General features: G+C 39.7%; 1 protein-coding gene across 1 annotated transcript in view; it reads left to right on the top strand.

The window, feature by feature from the left end:
* ASZ1 (ankyrin repeat, SAM and basic leucine zipper domain containing 1) overlaps positions 1–25,684 on the top strand; it is a 47,302-nt gene extending 21,618 nt beyond the window's left edge. The window contains exons 7-13 of the mRNA XM_080391056.1: positions 1,611–1,723; positions 4,840–4,915; positions 5,295–5,351; positions 10,958–11,070; positions 17,308–17,413; positions 17,840–17,953; positions 19,794–25,684. Coding sequence (XP_080247182.1) covers positions 1,611–1,723; positions 4,840–4,915; positions 5,295–5,351; positions 10,958–11,070; positions 17,308–17,413; positions 17,840–17,953; positions 19,794–19,952 — 738 coding nt within the window. The 3' untranslated portion in view covers positions 19,953–25,684. The remainder of the gene's footprint in view (positions 1–1,610; positions 1,724–4,839; positions 4,916–5,294; positions 5,352–10,957; positions 11,071–17,307; positions 17,414–17,839; positions 17,954–19,793) is intronic.
* Position 25,685: the final 1 nt, after the last annotated feature.

The following is a 25,685-nucleotide window of genomic DNA, read 5'->3' as shown; positions in this document are numbered from 1 at the left end:
TGTAGGCTAGCAAGATCAGTGTCTGTGACTCAGTGGTCTGTTAGCTCAGGTTACTTGAAGGGGGTATGGATGCTTTCTGCCTTTGATAAATGACTTGTTCAGCAGGCTGTAGCCATATAATCTTATAACACAACTTCCTCTGACATGGAGGGAATACAGGCTTCTCACACTTCAGAGGTGGACTTCACTTGACCTGTGAAGCGCTGACTCTCACACAGTTACTGCAGAGTCGTCCAGATGGTATTAAGATATTTAATGGTCACGAGCTTCTTCCAGCTTGGGGGTCTGCTTTTTTAGGCTGTTGACAGCCCAAAGGGCTGTCATATAGACTGTCTACAGAAACTGTGTCTGGGAGGGGAGGTATTTTTCTTAATTATTGTACTGGATTTGGAGTGGGTGGAGTTATTTTTCTTCCTAACAGCCTGTATGATGCTGTGGTTTAGGTTTCTGACCAAAGCAGTGTTGATAACACGCCAGTATTCTAGCTATTGCTGAACAGTGCTTGTGCAGCATCAAGGTCTTCTACGTTTCTCACTGTGCCCCCCTGCTTCCAGCAAGAAGGCTGGGAGTGAGAAAGAGGTTGGGAGGGGGCACAGGCAGGGTAGCTGACCCAAGGGATACTCCATACCATATAACATTATGCTCAGCGTTAAAATGGGGGGGGGCGGGGGGGAGTGTTAGTGTAGTTTTTCCAAAGTAGCCATTGCTTGGAGACTGGCTGGGCCTTGGCCTGTTGGTGGGAGGTGGTGAGTGACTGCCTTTGCATCACTTGGGGTTTTGGGGTTTTTTTTCCCTTTACTTATTACTCAACTGTATCATCTCAACCCATGATTTTTTTCTAACTTTTACCCTTCTGATTCTCCCCTATCCAGCACCACACATACATGTATGTATATGTTGTATATGTATGTAAAACTGGCTAGTCACCTGAATTTCAGGGAAGTGGTTTCACTGTGCCTTTAGCTTTATTGAGGTTCTCCTTGTTACGCTGAATTTTCTAGTAACTATCTCAAAACTCACACAGGGGCAATTCAGTTTCTGGAGTCCGTGACTGCTGCATAGTGATGTCTGACAGACGGTTTGCTTCTTTAGTCAGTTGAAAGAATCCCAGTCTGTCAGATACAGTTAGCTTAGATTGTCAGTTATAAATTGCTAAGTGTTGGGTCCATTTATACACTGGAAACAGAGATGTTAAAATAATCCTATGCCTCATGCTTTTTTAGACAGATTATTGCCTTGAGTATGTAGAACTATTTTCTACAAACCACAAAAATGAGTAAGTTGGTGTATTGCTGCTTGCGTAGGGGTAGATGCAAACTTCCTTAGACTTCATTATATGTACTGTTTTGCTTTGTGTCAGTTCATTGTTGTGCTGGGATTTGATTAATTCAGAAATGCTCTTGATAGACTCTGTGGGCATTGTGTTAACTCCTCATTGTAGAGAAGTTAACTCCTTGTCTTAATTTCTCATGCTTTAGAGAAGAAGTGGCAGATGTTTCGTGTTCCCTGTAAATAGTAATTTATGGTAGAACTCTTTGTAGTTTTATTCCTGTGTATTTCTTTATGCATTTTGAGTTTGAATAATAATTAATTCATTTTGGCTCTTCCAGATACATAGTTTACTCTCTTTGGCTGCAAATCGCTTTCAAGGGAGATACCATGAAACAATTAAGCAAGAGGTTATGTACAAATTTCTGACAGCTGCCCCTGACCACAGAGCTGGGTAAATACACTATGACTGTAATTTCAGCTTATAAACACTCCTAAGAGACTGTATTTGTTCATATCAATGATTAAGTTGTACTGATATATATTGTTTGGTGCACTCCAAGAGTCCACAGTAAATACATTAATGTACTATTAATTTTATATGCAAGTTCCTTTGCATTATAAACAAAGAACATGCTCTAGATCTTTTCTTCCTCTTACTTAGTGTAAAGTATAGTAGAGCCAGGTTCCAATGGCACTTCAGTTCATTTCAACTCTGTTAAATTTGTATGCTCCCCTGTTGTGTTCTCCTTGTGTGATTATTTTCATTTGATGTTAATTTTTAATGCTTTCACTGAATGCCTGTTTTCAGCTTCATGTCGCCAGGAAGAGCTATGCCTTTTCTTTTTTCAGTGTATGTGAGAGTCAAAATTAAGTATGAACATCAGTTAAGCTCTAGAGCTTTTTGTATAGTGTGCCGCTGACCCTGAAGCTTGCAGGTGTCCTGTGACTGAAATAAGCCCCTGCTTCAGCAGCTTTGAAGATCTCTGGTCTTCTAGTACCCATCTGTACGTAATGGCCTCAGTGTTAGAACAGATCTCTCTCTTTTTAATAAGTTTAGGTTATTTAGGACATTTCCCAGGCTTTTTCTGGTATAAAGAAATAAACTTAACACTGTGCAGCAGTTATCCACGTGGATTTAGTGCTGTTGAAACATGACAGTGGCTAGAGGATGTTCTACCAGTGTTTGCGAGGTCTTGATAAGCTTTTAAAATAAGACAGTAAAATCCTGAAGCCTGCTTGAAGTACTTTGTGACAGCCAGATGTCTAGCTATGCAAATGTAATTCTGTATTAGGCAATTCTTGGGCTTCCAGGATTTCACAGTGTTTCAGTAGTCTTTTTCTAAACTTCACTGGTTTTCTCTGCATCTGATGAGAAACTGGTTTGTTTGTATATTTTTGTCAAGTTCAAGATTTTTTATATTTGCAATAGCTAGTTCTGATGTTTCATAACCTTGAGCATTTCTGGTAATTAGTAGAAATCTTGATTTCAGGAGACAGTCCCCTAGAGATACTAGATGTCTGGCTGTTAAACGCCTGCTCTTAAAAATACAGCTTATCCACTTCCACACAGGTACATACCCAGCCCCTAGTAAGCTGGGTTTTTTTCACCTAGTGGTGGTCAAGAGGTACACTGATGCCCGTGTTTACTCCCATCATAGCTCCTTGAGCTGGATGTCTCCTTCCTGCCGTTTGCCTGTATAATTTTCATCACAGGCATTCCCAGTTGTCTTCTGAAGTCCCTGTTCTTTCAGTTGCTCCTAATGCGTCATCTGGTACTGATATCAGTTGTGGATCACCATGCAGGGTCAGTGAGTGTAACTTTTTCTTGCTGTTACCATCCTTTTGTCATCCTTAGGTAATGAGTGTAGCTTCAGTCGTTGCTGTCTGCCATCCTGATTAGACAGTTGTCCTGACTTCAGAGCCCTGGACTGTGCAAGGAAATGCACATACCTCTCAGGAATTTGCTTTCTTCAGCTCCTGGATTAGGTCCTTTTCTGGTTCAGAGGCTTTCAAATTTTTGTCTGGATGTTGAATAGCCCGTTCTTTGATCTTGGGGAAGAATGTCCTTTCCTTGCACCTTTAACGGAACAAAAAGTCTTGAATTACCCAAGAGCTCCAAAACCTTTGCAAACTGGGCACTTTGAGTGCCTAAATAACAGCCCTTTGCCATGGCAGGTCATTCACACACTGTCTCCTCTTGCCAGTTGAAGGGCATTGGCTGTACATACAGTGTTTGGGTGTATATGTGAATTGCTTACTTCAAAGACTGGTTGTTGCTCTCTGTGTGTTGAGGGAGGAAGAGTTGAGCGGAAGATAACACAATTCTACACAACTTCATTGTAGGGATGATGGGTGTAAATTCTATTAAACTATTTAAAACTTTTTGTATTTTTTTGAAGGGATGTATTTTCATGAAGGCATGCTCACAGAATTATTAACTTACTACAGTGTGGAAGTTGCATAAACTCCTTCATGTGTGATTTAGGGTGTCCATCCTTGTAAAGGAATAGTAATACTTAAATACCAGAAATCCTGGAATGCAAGATTCACAATGTGCAAACCTGAAATATTTTTCACGTATTCAGAACAATTATCAGAGAGGTTTGGTTTTTTCCTGGGAGGGGGAGGTTGGTTGCTTGCTTTTTTTTTTCTTCTTTTTTTTTTTTTTTTGTTTTGTTTTGGGTTTTTTTGTTTGTTAATACAGGTTTTGATGGGAGCTCTTTGAGTCTTTGATGTGAAAAGCAGGCAGCCCATTTCAGGGCCTACAATAAGACAAAGCAAACTTACCTCTTTAACTTGAGGTTTTGGCAAAGAGTCCACTGTAGCAATTGCAGTAGTCCTTTCCGCATTGTGTATGATTTGCTTTTTCATTTAATTCTGTTCATTACAGTTGTTCTTCTGATTGTTGAAAGCTTGTTGAAAGTTAAATTTGTTTTTCTTCCTTATATCTTCATATCTTTTGATAGGATGTGGAATCAACATTTATATTTTATCTTTGTTTATATGTTAAACTCTGAACCTAGGGTGGGTTATACTACTTCCTCAGTCTAGCTTCCAAACAGTAGTCTCCTGACAACAACTTTCTTACTAGACTAATTTCCACTGTCTTTAATTACAGACATTCCTGTTTTCTTGATAACCTTTTTTGGTTTAAATGGAACCTGAAGGGTAACAGTTGTAAGCTGAATCCAATTTACATGGATGTTATCTGATAAGAATACAGTTATCTTCCTTAACTCCACCTCCAAATTTTTCAGGCTTTTGCAACACAACTTTAAGGTTCGGTTGGAAAATTTTGCTACTTAAAATGACATTTATTTATGAAAATAATTTTCTTTAGGTTCAATTCAACTCATTAGACAGAAAAGCCACTTAAAAGATTTTGATAGATAAAATTGTACCCCATGATGCTTGTGAGATACTACTATTATCAGTAGGTGTGTACAACTTCAGGTTGCTCCTAATGCTTTGTCGGGTGAGCTTTTCTATAGTATTCTGTTCTGGATGTCTCCCCACCGCTTCGATTTCCACTCTTTTCATCCCAAATCTCATTACTTATGTTTACAGTTCCTGTTCAGCTTTTGATGACATGGAAGTGTTTTTACATGGTCTTGGTCTAGAGTACATAATAGGATTACTGAAGGTAAGCCTGTGGTGTATCTGCTATCTGTAAAGTAACCCATGAAAGCAAAATGCACCTACAGCATAAAAAAAATTTCTATCACTACTAGTATATTAACTCAAATAAATGTGTTAAATTAATTCAGATAAATTTATTAAATATAAGTTTATATAAAAAGTGTTAAGTTAAACTGCAGTGGACTGAATTGGATTGCTTAATTTTGATTATGTGTGTTAGTCACCACATGATGTTTCTAAACTAGAGAACTCTCCCATTCGATAATGGTGTTGTATAGCTGGTTTTGCTTCTGAAAACTGAAGTAAAACATAACTGGAAAAAATCAAGTAAAAATTTCTTCTGAAATTCTTTTTGATGGTAGAAACCCCTTTGTTTTATGCAGGAAAGAGATATATCTTTAAGACAACTTCTGATCATGCAGAAAGATGAGCTAATACAGGTCAGTTTACTACTTTAGAACTTCATCTGGTTTTTTTCTTTTTTCTTAAATGTTTTAATATCTTAACTTCTCTTAACCTTGTAAGAATTTTTTTTTAATATCTGTTTGCAGACTTCAACTTTTTGAATTTTACTGTGACTATAGACAGACCTTTTCTAAAGTATGTAATCCCACAGATCAGCTTTGAATTCTGTGAGTTGAATTCTTGCATCTTGCTCTGGCTAGATCTGACTATGAAGTGGAATTCCCCAGTATTTCTTTGCTGCGATGATGTGGGAGTTGGGGTGTGAGCAGGAAATAGTTCTGTTTAAAATTTTAATTGTTACCATTTTTAGTATTCAAGTATGTTTTCCCTGAAAGGAAATCAGTGACAGGACTAGCAGTAGGTAATCCTAAACAACTAACTAAACCACATTTGTTAAATGTGGTCCTCTTTTGTGAGGTGGTAATTTCTGTTGGGAAAACAAGAACTCTCTTATATTGTGGAATCTTGTATCCCACACAGGTTTGTAAAACTTCACCCAAAAAAAAAAGTGGAGGAGAGTAGATTTGGTTTCTTACAGTTTACTGCAGCTGGGAAGGTTGGCATTTCACTGTTAGCCAGGACTAAGTGATGCATTATTACAAAGTTTCAGTTTCCACTTGAGGTAGGGTGGTTGCTTTTCCTTAGTCTTTACTGGAATTATTCCTGTGGGAAATGAAAGACTTCCTGTGCTTACAGAAGGATGCCATAATAAAATCCAATTATAGGAGTCTCTTTGGAACAATGTTCAGTGCTTCAGGATGAGGGATTCTTCTAGCACTCTGTACCTGGTCTGGGATACCAAAGATGCCTCATTAAAGTAGCTGCCTCAAGCCTGCACCCTGCTACTGATTCTAACCGTGTCTTCAGCAACATCTTTTTTCCTCTTATTCTGGCACCAAGCAGGTGTGTGTTCTAGCGGCTGGAACCAACATTTGCATACAGATGTTAATACTCCTTCAGGGTTGGTGTAACAAGTATGGTTTATGTGAAGTTTAGTCTTGTAATTGAGTAGAGTTTAAGAGTTTTGACAGAGTTCGGAAGTACTTCTGTGTTCTCAGAGGAAGCATCTATAGGGAGCTTTGTCAATTAAGAGATTTTTAAGAGTTCACTTAGACCTAAATATGCATGTCAGCATGTTCTGATGTTACTGCTTTTCTGAAGCCTCAGGATCATGCCCACTGAAGAGGATCCCAGTGTGGGCTTTATATGAATCTTAAAACCCCTGTTGACAAGAATTTTGCTCTTAGGTGAGATTTTTGTGTCTTTCATCACTGTGTGAGCTGCTGTGTTGGTTATAATTGCATTAAACTGCAAATCTGGCTGCGTATATGTTCATACTCATCACCTCTTTTGATGCTGTAATCATTATTTGGTTTTGTCCAAGGGACATTGCAGGAAGGGGAGAGAATTGTGGACTTTAATGAATGGCTAAGCCTTATTGTTCCTTCACCAGACTCCAACTTCTGTTTCTGTGTTCTAACGTGTTTGAGGCTCCCTATTTTAAAGAGGGCTTTTTTGGACAAACTGAAGTAAATATCTGGGGCTCCTCTTGCACAGGAAGATAATACCTATAGGAGCAGAAGTGTCTTGCCTCTTAGCTCTGCAACAGCAGGAAGCATTTCCTGGAAAATAAGTCATGCTTTGTGCATGGACATAAATTAATTAGTGAGTCTTCAATAGAGAATTTGAAAAATTACATAACACTCTTGGCTTATTAGCACTTCATAAGTTATCCTAAATTCTTGATGCAGTCTAGTTTTAGAGCTCTGCTAACAGTTTGTCCCCATACTACTGATAGAATAAATCTAATCTGTAACTCCAGAGTTAAAGTTTTTAGTGTGATGGCAGATCGTCAGCTAACAGCCAGCTATTTTAAAGAGCCTGGATCTTATTACTACAAAGATTAATGATGACCTCTGATGGATGCCTGTGAACCAAGCTGCTTTGTATCCGGAGAACTAGGGAGAAATCCTGTCACTAACATGAGACACTTGCCTTCATCAAACTATATCAGAAAGATATTTTCTCTGTAAATGTCTTTATCTGTATTCTACAACAGTGCCTAAACAATGACTCTAAAGCTGAAATCCTTGCATTCCTCAAGTTTATAAACTCTTCCATACTGAGACAAGTCTATTCAGTATACTGTGACATGTCTATTCAACATTTGAAGGTTTTTGTCTGATCCTATGCTACTCATAACACTCAGGTCTGGGTTTTTTTTTTTTTTGGGGGGGGGGTTGAACATTGGTCTCACAAGATAGCAATAGAAGTAATTTTTCCTCTGGATGCATTTAGGACTAGGAAGGTTCCTTTCTCTCATGTTTATTAGTTTAGAATAAATCTGCATCCTTTTCTGGATTTGAGAATGCATAATGAAAAGTTGACACATCAGAATTCAAAATATAACCCAGAAGTTTAACTTCATCATTAGAGAATTATCTGGTCTGTGTGCTTCCGTATCACAGTTCCAAGACTCTCCTTCCTCTGCCCTCCCTCCCCACAAGAAAGCATTTAATTTGGCAGGAAAATGTCAGGTTATTAAAAATAGTGGCCACTTGGGCAAGATGGCAAGAATGTAAGAGTCCATGTATAACTTCACGGCTTTTATCTGAGAAGCATGTCATCTTTCATGTGTTGAGGCAATCTGTTATTCACCTTTTCTTTTGTTTCCATCTAAAGGATGACAGAAAAATCATGTTGATGATGGAACATGAGTTTGGGACATGGATTTTCAAGATCTGGGTTTTATTTATGTATTTATTTAAGTAACGAATAAAATAGGTGATGTTAGAGTTGTGCCTAAAATCAAAATCTAGACTGCGCACAATTGTTTTACAGATACAAGCAAGTTCTTGTACACCACTTGTACTTTCTTAAAACATATGGCCACTTCACAATAATGTTTGCGTTATTTAGACTGTAGAGTATAATTAAACCAACACCAACTTAAAACCTTGCTTATCCATAAGGAAGAAGGTCTTCTTGCACTGTGAATGTTCCATACATTGATCACTGCATGAGTAGTCAGGTTCTGGATAACCCTCACGTTCATCAGAGGTGGCCTGGAAAGGGAAATATGTCTGCTTTTGGGAAGTAGTTCGAACTGGTCTATATATTTCTGTCCCTTAAGTTCTGCACCTAGTACCTCTGAGTTCAGAATTACTGTGGTGGTGGAAGGCTTTACCTATGATGACTTTTATCACATCCTTTACTTCCTAAACCATATCTTCAAGATGTGGTGATGCTCAGTCACAAATTCATTTGCAGAAGGATGAAATTGTGTTTTATTTATAGGGGAACAAAGTACAGTGTCTTCCTGATACACTAGTCAAAGCTGTGTCATGATTTGCTTGTTCAGGAATGGGAAGATGGAGTCAAAAGCAAACCCCACGTTCACCGTAGTTCCTGCTTTAAGCATGATAGTTTTAATATTAAAGAATAACTACCATTCTGTTCTTGGAAGAGCTCATTTGATTTGTTAAATCTTGAAAAGTTTTTCTTGAAAAAGAAACTTCCTGCTCTTGCGTAGATCAGCTTACTTCTGCATCATGAAATGACTGCTGTAGTGCTTTATAAGCATTAAGAAAGCATTAGTTCGTACCAGATAGGGCTCCACAAGGCAAACTTGAAAACTAATAAACAGAGCAAACGTACAGCTTGACATAATAACTTCTAGAAAGCCCAGATCTTTCTTTCTTAAGGCTGCTAGTGATATTTACCAAAGAAAGTAGAGTACAATTTCTTCAGGTACCCATGGCAACCTATCAGAAACTCAAAAGTTCTTGACACCTGTGTTTAAACTCCCAATAAATCTTGTTGGGATTTTACATTTCTGAAGAACTTACTTGTCTATAGACTTACAACATGGTTTTGAAATGTTTCAAGATGCACTTGTGAACCCAGAGTAGTATGTTACCTGTGATTTTTGAACACCTGGTAGAGAACCTGGAGGACTGTTTTATGGAGCCATGACAAACACTGAGCATAAAGAAACAATACTTTCACACAAAGCGAGCATTTCTCTAGGCACCTTCTCTTCCCTAGAATTGCTGCTTGGCACTATACAAGAAAGTGAGACTGTCTGGCTTTTTGATCTCTGATGTGTTGTCAGCCATTCATTCAAAATTCTTTCTGCAATAATTACAGAAATATGGGAGACTGCAGACACTAACATCTTCCAGATTTCTGAGGCTGCAGCAGGGAACTTGAGGCCCTCAAAACATCAGTGAGAGTCCCATATATTCTAGCTTCGGACACTGTGGGATCCTTGCAGTCTCAAATTCCAGAGTGGTCCACTCCTCCTGAATCCGGGTGCTCAGCTGGAGAATTAGGAACAAAGTCCTACTTGAAGCTGGCATTATGAGGTTTTTCACTTGTGTGGAGAAGCATCCTTAGGGCTGCTAAGATCAGAAGTCCTGTGTTGCACAGCGGCCTGTTAGACGAGCAAGGGAAAATACTGAATGTGCCACAGAGGCACTTCCCTTTTAAGAAATGAACTTTTTTTCTTTAAGTGTTCTGCAAGAAAACTCTTAGCCTACAATTTAAATATGAGTTAAATTTTCATCTGAAATAGTTGATGGATAACACAGCTGACAATGTTTTGTGTCCCAGGCATCACTTGGAGAATCTCAGTTACATAGTGTTTATCTCCTGAAGAAAATTCTTCAGCTAAAAAAGACAAAAAGCATTGAACACTTCAGAACTTTTCTGTTGTTGTTGGAAGCATTAACCAGGAATATAGAAGATGACCTGATTTGAGCTTAGGGACTTTATAAACTGACGTCAAGTAGTATTTGGGCTTGGTCTTAATTTGAGGTGAGAAATCTATTCTGAGTTTATAAGTATGCTGTCCTTGAGATACATAAAAAAGGCTGCTTTTACAGGCTGTTTCTTGGTAGAAACATCTGGCTGAACGTCTCTTTAACAGATCATATTCTCTCTACTGGTTTCTGATCATTCAAAGTTTTGGAGGTAGTATGAACCAACTAGATTTCTTTGTAGATGTAACATACTTTAAATGAGATTCTGTAAGAAAAGAAGGTTTTAGAAAGGTATCATATCTTATGAGACCAATTTCTCTAACTGGAAAAAAATATAAACCAAAAAGCTTGTAAAAGCCCTTCTTAAAATCTGGCCTCTTTCTGTAAAATTCTTCATTTGATGCTGATTTATATAGTTTCCATTCTTTCTGAGTAAAAATCATGATGATTGGTTATTTTGCTGTAAGAGATGACTGAGATGATTCTGAAATAGATGAGTATAACATCCTAACAACACAGGGATACTTACAAAAACTGCTATGAGTTTTTTTATAATCCTTAAACAGATTTTCAGAATATCCTGTGCAATTTCAGCTTGGCTTTTCCTCAGCTCTTGCAGTTTTGTTTTGCATCATTGAACATTTTCTGTGGTTTTATTTTTTTCTCTTGGCAGTTATATACATTGTATTTTTTGCAATAACTTTAAAACAACTTCTTTTGACTCAATAATTAGAAGCTCACACAATAAATGGTACTATACTGTTATGTCTAATAAGTATTAAAAGTGAATTATATTTGGAATTACTTTTTAAATTTAGATCGGCATTACAAATCCTGGAGATCAACAGAAACTCCTAGATGCTATTAAGGAGCTACAAGTGGAAGAAATAAGTATTGGAGACCTCCCTGAAGTGGTAAAGCTGGAATTGAGGTAATAACTGTATACCTAAGGAAATGGAAGTGAAATATGAACAATCTAAGGTGCCTGCATTTTTTTCTGTAACTCAAAGGTAAAATTCTCTCACGCCTTATCCCATGCATAACATTCATGAGGGTGTATGCCAGTTAGTGGATTATGAGGGCTGGTGATAGGTGTACAAAGAAAGCTGGAAGCATAGATTCCTGCTGTAGGTATCTTTTGATGGGTTATATTGCCATTTTATGCCATTACTTTGGCCATCTTTTTTAGTGATTGGTTCTTTCTTTGTACCTCAGACAGGGTTTCATGGCCTTGCTGTGCCGGTTTTTTACTGCCTGGTGTTCATATCATAAACTATGAAACTGGCTTCTTGGGTTCTAATATTAACTCATTCCTTAATTTCTTTGATAGGCTCCAATGAGCATTGGTTTTTTTATTTCTCTGTGGAAATGGGGTCTTGCCCTGCTTGCTTCTCCGTGCTTCAAGATTGTCATGGCACGGATCCTTACAAACCCCATATGATGTGGTCTCTGAAATTCTCCATCGTGTCTGTAGACAAGGCAGGCTCTGTTAGTCTTGCACTCAATTTTTTCTGATTGTAAGATGCAATAAAAAGATGTGTGAGAGGGAGAGATGCCTATAATTTCTGCATAGGAGTTTAATTTTCAACTAATAAATTAATTACTTGTACATGTCTGAAATCATAAATGCGACTGTTGTAGAGATGTAGGATTTTTTTCCTTGTTTTTCTCTTCCACTGGAAGCAGTTTTAATTGGCTTCCAAAAGACCCTTTTATTAAATTACAAGTGAAAAACTTACTGAGCTGTTTTCCTTATCATGGATTATATTTACCAGTAGAAATAGGTTTATAAGGAAACTTTTTTCAGAAAGTGTTACTCCTTCAGACTTTCATTCCAACTTGATATTTTTCCCATTACAGGTTCTTTTTTACAGCCTTAAGCATCAGCTCTGCAATACCTGTCATACTTCTAGTATAGCCTTGTACAGTCTCATGAAAGCCAGGCCTGAGATGAGAGGGACGTCCCTTAGCAACCTTATTAAACTTCATCAGTCCCCTAAGCCCTGGTAGAGCACTCCCCACATCCAGTTCAAAAAGTAGAATGAAGGCTATATTAAGCATGGAGTTGTCTTAAGATTTGTTTAACCTCTTATCCTCTATTTTGTTGTGTAAATATCATTTTTTCCAGAAGAGAGACATAGGCTTGAATTTAGGTTCTGTGCTCGTATATTCCCTCTTCTTTTTCCCAGAACTGTAGCAGAATAGCTCCTGAAAATAGGAGTATTATGATACTTCAATTTGCAAAAGTTTTAGAAATGGACTCAGGCAGAAAAGGGTGGCTCGCCTTTCAGAGGCTTTAGTCAGCTGAACCACAGTTCAACCACAGTTTGTTTAACGTAGAGAAGAGTGGTTTGGAGATACTGCTCCTTCCTCGTACCATAGCTGCATCACTATTAAGTTAGGTTCTCTGTGCTCGTTTCTCTCTTCCCAGTCCCACCACCATTTGCATAGCATTGTGTTGCCTTACTTGAAGTGGCCTGGCTAGCATAGTACTCGGGGAAACAACCCCTCCTTGCATCCAGTCTGCTCATTAAGTCACTTTATTCTTGGAAAAGTAAAGGATCAGTTCCTCTTTAAAGTGTGTGTATCTCCCTCTTGACAAGTGACCTGACAGCTGTGCTGCAACTCTGCTAGGTATTTCTTCCCCCTCCAGAATAGTGGGGAGAGATGTCTGCGTTATTTAGGTACCATAAGGCTAGACTCTTCATCACTTACATTGTTCGTTGGACCAAAGAATGTCCATACTTGGGTTCAAGTTCATTCTGTACACGTCACCATCCTTTAGAGGTAGCTGAATTGCACTGATTGTGTGTATTAGCCGTCATGTCATGGTGTGGCCCTACTGCAGCATTGTGTTTTGTGTTTTAGTTATGAGTCTGTCTAGTATATACTCCATTCCCATCTAGTCATTCTTACATATGCTGATTGCTCCTTATGCGGATACTGTGCCTGTATCTCTATCCATTACTGTGTTTATACAAAATAAGCTTTGCAGCCTGCTTGAGTTATGTTTTTGCAGCATGATGCCAAGTTTGAGCTGTAGGATGTGGGAGGACATGCAGGGCACTTGGGGAAGGTCTTGAAAGACTCCGGTGGACTGGGAGAGCAGGGTGTTCATGTTCTAGTGCGGGACTTGATGCTGCTTCTAGTCTGTGAGATTTCATTTGACAGATGGACCACTCAGTGGATAAGGAATCGGCTTCGGTGGTTGCAGTCAAAGAGTTGTGGTCAGTGGCCTGATGTCCAAGTAGAGACCAGTGACGAGTGACATTCTTCAGGTGTCAGTATTGAGACGGGCACTGTTTAACATCTTTCTTAGCAACATGGACAGTAGGATTGAGTACGCCCTCGGCATGTTTGCCGATGACACCAAGCTGTGTGGTGCAGTTAACATGCTGGAGGGAAGGGAGGCCATCCGGGGGGAACCTTGCAGGCTTGAGAGGTGGGCCTGTTCGAACCTCATTAAGTTCATCAAGGCCAAGTGTAAGGTCCTGCACGTGGGTCAAGGAAATCCCAAGCACAAATACAGGCTGGGTGAAGAATGGACTGAGAGCAGCCCTGTGGAGAAAGACAGGGTATTGGTGGACAAGCAGCTCAACATGACCTGGCAATGTGCGCTTGCAGCCCAGAAAGCCAACCATACCCTGGGCTGCATCGAAAGAAGCCTGACCAGCAGGTTGAGGGGGGAGATTCTCCACCACTACTCCACTCTCATGGGAACCCACCTGGTGTACTACGTTCAGCTCTGGTGCCCCTGATACAAGAAGGACGTGGACCTGTTGGAGTGAGTCCACAGCAGGGCCACAAAGATGACCAGAGGGCTGGAGCTCCTCTCCTGTGAAGACAGGCTGAGAGACTTGGGGTTGCTCAGCCTGGAGAAGAGGAGGCTTCAGAGAAACCTTAGAGCAGCCTTCCAGTACCTGACGGGGGCCTACAGGAAAGCTGGAGAGGGAGTTTTGACAAGGGCTTGTAGTGCTAGGACAAGGGGGAATGACTTGAAACTGAAAGAGGATAGATTTAGATTAAATATAAGGAAGAAACTCTTCACTATGAGAGTGGTGAGGCACTGGCACAGGTTTCCCAGAGAAGTTGTGGATGCCCCATCCCTGGGAGTGTTCAAGGCCAGGTTGGATGGGGCTTTGATCAGCCTGGTCTAGTGGAAGGTGTCCCTGCCCATGGCAGGGGGGTTGGAGCCAGATGAGCTTTAAGGTCCCTTCCAACCCAAACCACTCTATGATTCTATGATTCTCCATCAAAACCAAGTGTGTACGTTCAGAAGACAATCCAGGTGCAAACTAGTACATAGGCTGTAAGAGTGAAGAACTAAAGTTCCAGCACACAAGAGGGTACAAACCAGTATGATGTGGATACACCATAAATCCTGTTGACAGCACCTGTACTGTTCTTGTTAATATAGGCTTTGCTGCTGAGCGGAGGTAGTAGGCCAGGCGTCTAGGTGTCCGGCTGTCCAAGTTAGACACCTTTAGAAAAGGGTTTTGACTCTTCAGCAAGAGATAATTAGCTGCACTTTAAGATGACTTTGCCTAGTTCAAGCTTCATGCGGTTTTGTGCTAGAAATGTATGCAATGTATGCTTTTTTCAGACTGTTCTGTAGTGGTGTTTAGTATATACATTGAAGCAGAACAGCTTAAAAATGTGAACAGAGGAACTAAGCAGAGAAATATAAAAAGTTAGCAGTTCAGTGCATGTGTGGCCAAATACAATAAAAAACCTACATGATGTCTGGTGCAGTCTCACACACCGATGACATAGCGAATTTCTAGTACAATATGGGTTTAGAACATACGTAGTTCTCAAGACCAGAAAATAATGGATTGATTAAAGATTGTACACAAAATATGACAGCATTTCAGTTATGGCAAGCACTGCATAGTTTTCTAGAAAATGGCTTGACATGTATTCTAGGAATCTGACCTTGAGACTAAAATTATAGGCTATGTTTACATGCTATTATATAAAGATTTTACTACCCACTGGTTCAAAGTCATTCTGTGAGAAGGAAAATCAGTCATTAAGTCATAGAAAAACTAACATAGTAGGAAATGTTGAACTGATTGATTATAAACTCATAGTGTCTAGCACTGTTTAGCCACTGGTGTTTTGACAGCCATTAATTCTTTTAAAAAGTGATTCCTTTTTGAAAACTTTATTTCCATTTGCAAATATAAGAACATGTCACTGCAACAGATACAAAATTCTATGAAAATGGTTTTTAAGACCTATTATTGGTATAATAATGAAGTATGAGAAGTGTAAATGTTAGTCTTTCCTTTTTCCCCCCCTCCCCATTTCATGCCTATGACATATTTTATTTTTCACTGAGAATCCTTCCAGAATTCCTAAAAATAATTTATTTTGTGACAGAACACAGAAGGTACTGTAACTGATCCTAGCCAGCTAAAAAGTTGTTTCTAAGTAGAAGGAAATTTTCATGAACGTGGCTTGACTGTAGTAATGTGGGAAAACTTTCAGACTATCTCCAGATTTGTTTAATTTTTTTTAGGGTTTGTTTTTTTACCCTAAATATTCTGTTCAGTTTTTGTTCTGAAATAAATACTGATTTATTTTATAAAAACAAGCTTACAGGCTTTCTTACTTCCTTGTCCTCATAGAAACTGTGAAAAGTCTTGCTTTTTAACCTCCAGCATCCGTACTGGTGCTTCTATATATTTCTAGTTTAAGTGTTAAAATCTTAACAGTTCAGCAGTGTTGCAAATCACAGATGTCCTAGCAGTGGTGGAAACTTTGATTATGAACTATCTTGTGCCAAAGGTGAAGGAAGACACTGTGGGCTAAATTCAGTCTCTGTTTAGACACTTCCACCACACTGGCATCTAGCTTAGTTTAACTGTTAGGCAAATTCCATGTATACCATTTTCAGAAGCAGCAAGTAATGTGGTGTAAGTACGTTGCATATAGGTTTAGTAGCAGATTGCCCTAAGGAAAAGAGGAAAGTTGTGGTCTGAATTAATTTATTCAGCTTCTTCCATAAATAAAACGGGAAGTCCTGCAGTAGTAACTTAAAATTGTTTCTTCTTTTGCCCGTGCTTGTTACTCACATGAATGGCTTATAGCTAGTGGAAACTTTTCTACTGGAGATACAGGTACTTATCAGGAGTTTCAGGGCTTGCAATCTAACTGTGTAAAAGCAAACAGATGATTTTCCTTGCCCCCTTTTCCTCTGCCCAGTCAGTGGCAACACCTTTCTGGCCAGCACCATGACTTACAACTAATGCGCTCTGAGGCTTCCAATAAAATAAATTGAGTCAGTGTCATGTGAGAGCTCTAGAAATTTAGCATTTAAATTAATCTGTGAAATTTTTCTATCCTTTTCTCCATTCTTCAGAGATGCTGATCAAACTAATTTTCAGACTTGTCTTCCCACTTGGATTTGAGTACTAAGTATAAATTTTCTTCAAAGTAGGTAACATCAGATATTTTAGGCTTTGAGGAGTATATTTCCAGATCCAGGGGCCAAGCCAGTATTACTGGATTCTTTTTTCCTCTACTGTATTGGAGACTAAATGACTCTTAAATTAGTCATTTCAGTCCTAGCTCCAAAGTACAAACCAGATTATTTTTTTTCCCACATCTGCCTCAAAAATGTAAGCTGCAAGTCAGGAATATTAATATGTCAGCATAAAATTTACTATAAATTCTCTGTTTCTGGTGTTGCAAGACTGTGATCTGTATGCACACACGTGCTGGAAAACAGTGTTGTAGTTACTATGCCTAGTGTATTAAAAATTTGCTCATGCAGCAGGTAATGAAATATTTTCATTAATAATACAGGATTGGTGAGAGTTAGAAACAAAAGTGGAAGTTGATAGAATGTTTCCAAAAATATTCTGGGTGACACTTTTTCAATTTTCAGTGCGTCTTACCAGCTGAATATTCCAGATAACTTAATGATTTGTTTTGCTTCCCAAAGAAGGGGGAGAACAACCAAAAAATCCAAAAACTTGCTAAGGTGTTAAATGTACTGTTTTACTAGCCTGTCTTGAAACGACACTGGATTTCTTCTTTATGCAATGAAACTGCATGTTGGTCTCGCTCACTAGCCAATGTTGGTAATGCATAGATAATACTTAGCTTGCAAAAAGTTACAGCCTGTAACAAATAACAGATTAATGTTTTATTTCTGTAGTGAAGATGAATTCCTCAAGTTTCTTCAGAAGTTGAATAAGGAGTGTGCTAAGCTGATTGTTCCTGTACAGACCATGAATAATCATTTTCTCAAAAATTCTCACAAGGTATTCAACCAAAGAAAAAAAGATTGATTTAGAGTATATTATTCTTTTGTAGAATATTGTTCTACCTTGTAAAATGAAAAATATGAATACTTACCAGCTGTCTTGATTGTTATATAGTTATACAGAGCTGTCCAATGTTCTTTCGCTGAAGGACACTTTTGAAAATAATTTATTTCAAAGAGTTAGGCCACCCAATTAAAAGAGATAGGTTTGTTTCTTTGTGCTTCTCGTGATAGGGGACTTAAGGTGACAGAAGTTGCCCACAAAGGCTGATAGAGAGTAGTAGGTTATGTTTGCATTAATTATACAATGAAAACCCAGCATAAATACAGTTACAAACTTTTTCTGACACTGGCTTTTATGATATGTTAACTAAAGAATATTAAATAATAATCTACAGTAATTCTGGCAATTAACTATTAACAGGTAGTACTGCAGTGGGCACCGACTGAATGTTTTATTGAAGTCTGCAAAGACTTGGTTTGCAGTGCTGAAAAGCTGGGAGAAGAAGTTACTAAACTGAAGGACCTGGTGGAGAAGGTGGGTATGTGTGAGTGAGGCTGCTAAATACTGTGTCCAGGTTTCTGCATGCAGCTTCAAATGCAACATCCATCAGTGGAAGGTTTCGTACCTTGGTCTGCCACAGGCTCTTTAGCTGTAGCTTGGACATTGCATCCACCTCTCCCCTTCCACATTTCCGTGAACGGAATGAGAAATAATCTAGAATATTCCACAGCAGCATGGACAGTCTCCACAGAAAGGCACAGTCAATTGTTTTCTTTGTACCGCAGGAAAGAATTAAGTGCAGTGTATCCCTGTGCTCTTGGACAACCAGTGTGGCAGAAATGCCACTCTGAATACTTGCACTCTTACTTCTTAATTAAGGAGTCTTTTGTTTGGAATTATTGACTCACAAGGAAGATACTAAGGTTTTATGGACTGAATGGGAGGCATCCCAGATAACTCTGCCGAGTGACAAAAGAAGAGGGTGGGAGAGGTCAAGGCTAGATGTTAGCACCACATCAGTCATTCTCAAACCAACACAATGACACGCTCTTGTCAGATGGGGTCATTTTAAGTAATAGGCTAGTAAAAGGAATGGCTGCTGGGATAGAGTAAATGGAGCATCAGTGTCAGAAAGGAATCTGTTGCTGAACGAAGCCATGTGGATCTCAGACCTTTAGTATAATGCTACTAACGCAATTTCCTGTAGTTTAAGTAAATTTAATGTGATATAACAACCTTCTCCCAATAAATCACTTAACACCAAATACGGTGTTTTAAGAGGTAGATAGAGGCTGTGGCAAATAACTTTTTAGCTATTTGTGTACCTTTTTTCGCATATGCAGAAATCAATTGTATGTATATGTTTGCCTTCTGTATGTGCAGGCCAGTTACAAGGGCTGGGGAGATCCGAGTTAGGTGCCACTTGACTTTGCTGTCATCTGTACTTTGCTTCATCTTTAGCTGTCAAGATGAAGCATGGTGGCTTAGTGTTAAACAGGGGGTTTAAACATTAGCCTTCTAATTACTTAAAAAATTTAATTCCTGTTCTATTAAAATACTGTATAGTGGTTTATGAATTTCACTGATGAAGGCTTTAATACAAAACATTTGTGTGCTGCTTAATTTATGATGGGGCACTCGAATCAGTAGAGCACTGAAACATTTATTATGAAAAGTGCAAATTCAACTGAAACAGTTAAACCCCTTAGATAATAAGTTCATATAAATTCCCTTAAAATCCACAGGACTGTTTGCCAAGCTTAGTTATTACATGACTGCAAGCAGTATGTGTTGTGTCTGTAGCATAGAATTTTTAAAAGCACAGTAAATGCGGTGGCCTTCTAAGCATTACAAATGAAGGTAGGGAATCGGAACGTAACCCTGCTGCATCTCATGACAAGGCTCCACCCAGCTTCAACATGTACTCAAGAAGGCACTTGTAAGGTACTTTCCGCTCTCCCTTTAATTTCAAGGAAGTCTAATCTGTTACGTATGTAACTTGCTTTTTTAATAAACAGTTGTTTTAGTAATTAAATGACAAAATTTCTGGTTAAAATATTTTGATGATTGGAGTTAAAATGTTATGTTACTAGATGTTTGTAACATCTATTAGCAATGTGTTTTACTTCTGAGGAATTACCTGCGTAAACAGTTTTTCTAATGTGTATTGCAGAATGATTAAGCATCAGGTAAGGTAAAGGTTTGCATCTGTTTATTTCCATTGAAGTAGGGCAGAAGACAGTGAGAAAGAAATAATATCAGTTGTAGATACATGCAAATTCTTAGGACTGGATACTTTATCATATACTTAAGTTTTCACACTAACTTTTTTTTCTTTGTTGCACTTCTTACATGAACTTAACATCTGCCTCAGCATGAACAGAGGAATGACCCCAGCCAACTGAAACCTCCAGAAAAAGCACTCACCTTGGAAAAAAGATTAGTAAAAGTGGGAGCGGTGACATTGCTTGGGTTTGGGGTTTTTTTCTTTATAACTACATTAGTGGTAAAGAAAACCCGACTTGAAGTTTAGTGCTATGAGTACTTTTGGAAAAATTGGTTGCATTATGCTTCTGTTCAATATATGCATGTGAGCTGAGGTCACGTGAAATAGTTTTCATTGTATCTGTAGTATTTGCGTCCAGTAAGTACTTTGATCTAGACATAAAGTTATTAAAAATGAAAACTGCTACTTAAATGTATCTTAGGGGGTTTGTTTTCAAATTATTTTGTATATAGAATGTAGGTCTAAAATCTTGTCAAAGCTGCTTTTCTTTTTTGGCATAAAACTGTAATTATTGCTTACTAATTACTAGTTTCATTTTTACCTTTAGCTGTTGTTCAGATGTGAACATAAGCAAGTAATTCTGATTATATCACGTACTTGTGTTTAAAACTATGATGCAGGTATGTTTTGGGGGTTGGGAGGGTTTAAAATATTTTAATTATCTCGTGCAATTTTATGTTGTTAAAGATCTTTTCCCTTACAGTTTTTCATATGAATCTATCCTATGAAAAACTTCCCAGTAAGGTATACTTTTTTTTCCCCCTTTGTCACAATCACAGGACTGTAGAGATCTTGTTACACATTGCCTAAAAGTCATTTTCCACTGAATGGTGATACTCAAATTATGCCTGCAATCTGTTTCTTTAGGAATACTTACTTCTATTAAGGGTTTCAGCACAGGTATTAAAAGGATTATAGGAGTCCTTTGCTATAAGAATGCAAGCAACTCATAAGGCATAGCAACATGTTTTTTTCTTGGTCTGGTCTTTCACTACAACAACTTCATACTTGGAGTAATCTTTTCTTAATAGTGTCTCCACTTTAAAAGATGGAGTGAAAACATTAATGCCTGGATTTCATCTGATTACCAAACCAGCTACGTTGAGGAAAGGGAATTGGTGTAAGTTACTTCAAATCAGTTACGTTTTTGGAAACTTCAGTAAACATTTGTAAGAATGCTGAATATTTCTGAATGGACATTTTCTATCAAAATCAAACAAAAGGAGTCTAAAACATCTAAACCTCAATGGGTGTGTCATGCTTTAGAGTGCTCTGTTTTCAGAGATGCTGTGTGGACTCTTACTAATCGTTGATGTTCCTTCCAAACACTAGTAAGGAGAAGACAAAAACTTGAATGCTACTCCAATTGTTGTAAGTTGTTCTCTGCTTTTTTTGTTTCAGAAAACTACATTGGGTGTTAGTATGTTTTGTTGTTACTGCAATTGTTTTACCTCCTTTCCTCCCAGGTTTCTCCTTCAATGCAAGGAACATCCTACAGAGTGATGAGGCCAGAGGCAAATACAACATAAGTTGGGGTTTTTTTCCATTCTGTTCCCAACTTTGGGTCAGAGGGGATAAGCAGTATTCACCACCACCACCATTCACCAGCAGAAGTAGAGAAGTGCACCCATGCTATCAGCATACTGACTTGGACCAACGAAGTATAGAAAAGGAAATATCTTAAAAATAATACTCTATTTCTTCATATTACTTTATAATTATAAGGTGTATATGTAAAGTGTACCTTTATAAATGTAAACTAACAGGATGCATATCACAACAGGAAGAATCCATGGAAATACAATAATCTGTAAAGTGCAGTTTTAACTGCTTGTCATACACATGGAACCTTATATATCCACAGCACTCCTCCTCTAATGGGCTTGAAATAAAGCTCCAATGCAGTTGTCCAGTGATGGGATGGCTCACAAGTGTTGCTAGAACTTTGACACCTAACATCTTTTGGGTTTTTCTGTTGGGTGAAGGTGTTGGGGTTTGGGGATGGAGGAGTAGGCAGGCATTTTGATCTCACTCTGTTTCCAACACGTACTTTCTCTTTAGTTAAGTGGAATTATTTCAACCACTACTAAGATTTCTGTGATACTGCCCTTGAAAAGACTGTTACTTAGGTTCACTATTCCTCACTGCTCCACTTCAGTGAGAATTTGCATTAATGACGCCACTTCAAAGGATGTTGAGTGTACCTTCTCTTTCAGCAGATGCATTCCCTACCACTAGTAAATCTTGCCATTTGAGACAGTAAAAATGTGAATTATTTTTTTCCATTAATTTCAAGAAAAGGTCTATTTACATGGAGGCCTTTTAAGCTAACCTTGGTGGTCTTGCAGTTGGAAAGGAAATCTGCTCCAGAAAAGTTTTATCAGTATTTAACTGAATTATAGGTATAACAACGTGAATGATGATATTCCTATGAGGCGAAAAAATAATGCAGGATAGTTGCTGATAATTTTTTTTTTTCTAGTTTGAGATTTACAAAAAAATATTCTTTGCAGAAATGAGTTAGAAGTCTGAACACTTGGAGCTGACCTCCAAAACACAACTGGGAGAAGCCGGTCCTGTTAAGTTACCTTATGGATCACCTATTTCAGATGCTTATAATCATGATTGCAAACATGCATGTGAACTGTATTTTGCTTAAACATAGACTTTGTGCCAGCAGCATCCTTAGCATGGTGCACTGTTTAAGAACAGTGTTCAAAATGGCATTAAACCACATGTGAGAAGCAAGGGTCTCGGAGTAGCCATTTTAAGCTGTCTCATTAATTGGTCGGTTGTGAACTGTGTTGCATGAGTAAGATACGTTAAGAACCAAATAGGGAATATTTTAACATACCATATCATAAAAAAATTCGTGTTTTCCTCTTCAGATTCCAAATTCAGGCTTAAACAATTAGTTTCAAGGTCCTTTATTCACTTTCATGTTGTTCCAGTGTCTTTCAAATTCTATTTGTGAAGGTACCTGTGATAGGGCAGGAAGCAAAGAAAAAGATTCCTGCACCATCTGGCCCTGGAGCTATGCTGTCTAAATTCTCACCCCCACCAGCACCGGGTCAGAGAGCCTTCAGATGAAAATATCCATGCTGAGAGGCCTCCTTCTGTAAATCATCAAATTAAAGTCTATCCCAGAACAGTAAGAATACAATGATTTGCACATCTATGAGGGGATTGGAGGAGAATGCTAAAGAGCTTTGCATGCATTAAGCAGGTAAACTGTGCAGCCCTGTGAGGTATTGTTCTCCTCTTAGAAGTGCAAATTCAGATGCAGGAGGATTGAGTGGATTGGACCTGGGGCCAAATCCTGCCCATACATAGTGGCTAAAAGATGCAGTGAGGTTCCTACCTGCAATACCATTGGATACCTAACTTCTCTTGATACAGATGAATACTCATACTGTGGCCTTTCCTGAATCTTTAGACTGTTATGTAAAATTCGGGTCTTGGGTGTTCCTGTTGAGATCTAAAAGAACCTAAAAAATTTTATTTCTGATTTGTCTTGTCCAAGACAAGCTGCTGGTTGTATGTGTGGTGTCTTATCTTCCTGTGCTTTGGGATTTGCCCTGCTCTTTAAATTTGACTTGTGGAGTACCTGGCCTGTCATAAGGCATTGCCCAGTTATTCCTGTTGGGCACCAGTTGCAAATAATAGACCGTAATTTTGGGGGTGTGCATACTTGAATCGAGGAGTGAACTTTTTTATTACATTCTCCATTGACTTAAAGAAGTCTGTGTTTAGTTTTTCTTCTCCTAATTCATCCAGCTGCCTTGTTGGGGACAAGACTTAATGCTTGAGCTACACAGTTTATTCTTTTTCCTCTTGCCATGTTTGAATCCCTTCAGGTGTTCCCCAAAGCTGTAACCTACTCGTAAGTGTGAGCAGGTGTTTGCTTGCATTTGCCTTCTCTGTTCCAGCAATTCTGCAAAAATTCCAGGTCAGCTTCCCCGAGTACAACTTCTATGTTACAAATAAAGTACTACAAACGTTGCTTTGGATCTTTCTACACAGATAAAAAGCCTTGAAGGTCTAGCAGGTATCACAACTGCAGGTTTCTGCTTTTACAGACTTTTGCTGTCATTTCTTTGTTCTGGAGGCATGGGGGAAATGTGTATTTGGAAGTTTGTATGTCCCTATCCTAGAAATGGGAATTTCCAGGTAATGGGGCTCTGTACTTTACAGACCCGAAATCACAAGCAGTGAGATGTGAGATGGGTTATTACTGGCATTAAATGAATAACATGATGTGTATCCTTTAATAGCGGTTAAATTACTTTTAGTTTTTATCCTGATTGAAGTGGTGTGGTTTCACATAGTATAGAGCTGTAGTCCCTGGAAGTGGGATTCACAGGGATCCCTCTGGGATTGATTATTGGTTCTTTCGCTTTTAAGCTGTGCTGCTGAGTGTGATGTATATGGGAAGATGGCTTTACTTAAGGTGGAGTTGGGAGGGGGGTGTGTGTTCTGACTCATTATTCTCAGATGAGCCTTCCATGCCTTCAGCTTTTCTGAAAACAGTCTATTTGAATCTAGGAATACAGGTTTAACTATATTATTTTCACAATTTTATCGAAGAAACCCACCTCACTTTCATAAGGTGTGTATTCAAAGAATTGGGCTTTCGGTGCTCCTGGCTACTCCGCTGTCATCTGTGTTGCGCATGGCACGATTTCTTGACTGGATGAGAAACTGTGTGCTTAGTACTTGTTGAAGGCACATAACAGCTTTCTAAGTCCAGCCTACCCTTGCAGCAGAGGAGGCTGATGGCCTCTCCAGGGCTGCACTGGGAACAGCATCCCGCTGCCCGCAGGTTGCGGGTGTGATCCTTCCCCTCAGCACTGGGGAGGCTACAGCTGGAGTGCTGGGTCCAGTCCTGGGCTCCCCAGTACAAAAGGGGCATGGACGTACTGGGGTGAATCCAGTGAAGAGCCATGAAGATGCTGAAGGGCCTGGAGCGTGTGAGCTACATGGAGAAGGTGAGAGACCAACCGGGGATTGTTCAGCCTGGAGAAGAAAGGGTTCTGGGGCATCTTATCCATGTGGGTGAATACCTGGAAGGAGGACTGAAGATGTACCTAGGATCTTCTCAGTGGCACCCAGGGGTGGGCCAGGAGGCAATGGGCACAGATTTAAACATAAGGGATTAAAAATTCATCCCGGGTCAGACAGTGGAGTGTGTTGCCCACAGAGGTTGTAGCATTTCTGTCCGCGGAGGTACTCAAAACTGGAGTCGTCCTCGGGCAGCCCGCTGGCTGACCTGGCTCTGAGCAGGGACTGGGACTGGGGGAGGTACCGATGGTGGGTTGACCCTGGCTGGACGACAAGGTGCCCACCAAAGCCACCGGCTGGACTGGGGAGATAAAATGTAACAAAAGGCTCGGGCGTCAAGATAAAGACTGGGAGATAACTCGGCTGTTGCCATCACAGGCAAAACTGACTGAACTTGACAGTAAGTTAAATTGAATATCCATCAAATCAGAGTGGGACAGTAAGAAATAAAACCAAATCTTGAAACACTTTCCCCCCACCATTCCCTTCTTCCTGGGCTCAGCTTTACTCCTGAATTCTAACCCTCCTCCCCACCAGTGGTGCAGGGACGGGGCCTGGGGGCTGCGCTCAGTCCCTCACACGCTGCCCCTGCTGCCCCTTCCCCCTCAGGGGGGCTCCTCACACCCCGCCCGGCTCCAGCCTGGGGTCCCCCCGCGGGGCGCAGCCCCTCAGGCACAGCCGGCTCCAGCCGGGGTCCCCCGCGGGGCCACCAGCCCGGCCAGCAAACCTGCCCCAGCCCGGGCTCCTCTCCCCGCGGGGCCACAGGCCCTGCCAGGACCCTGCCCCAGCACGGGCTGCCCACGGGGTCACAGCCCCCTTCGGGCACCCCCTGCTCCGGCGTGGGGTCCCACGGGCTGCAGGTGGGGATCTGCCCCACCGTTACCCTCCACGGGCCGAAGGGGAAGCTCTGCTCCGGGC

Source organism: Falco punctatus (assembly GCF_963210335.1).
Source record: "Falco punctatus genome assembly, chromosome: 6".
Taxonomy (NCBI): domain Eukaryota; kingdom Metazoa; phylum Chordata; class Aves; order Falconiformes; family Falconidae; genus Falco; species Falco punctatus.
The sequence above is the reverse complement of the archived record's forward strand: the minus strand, read 5'-3'. Positions and strand labels throughout refer to the sequence as shown.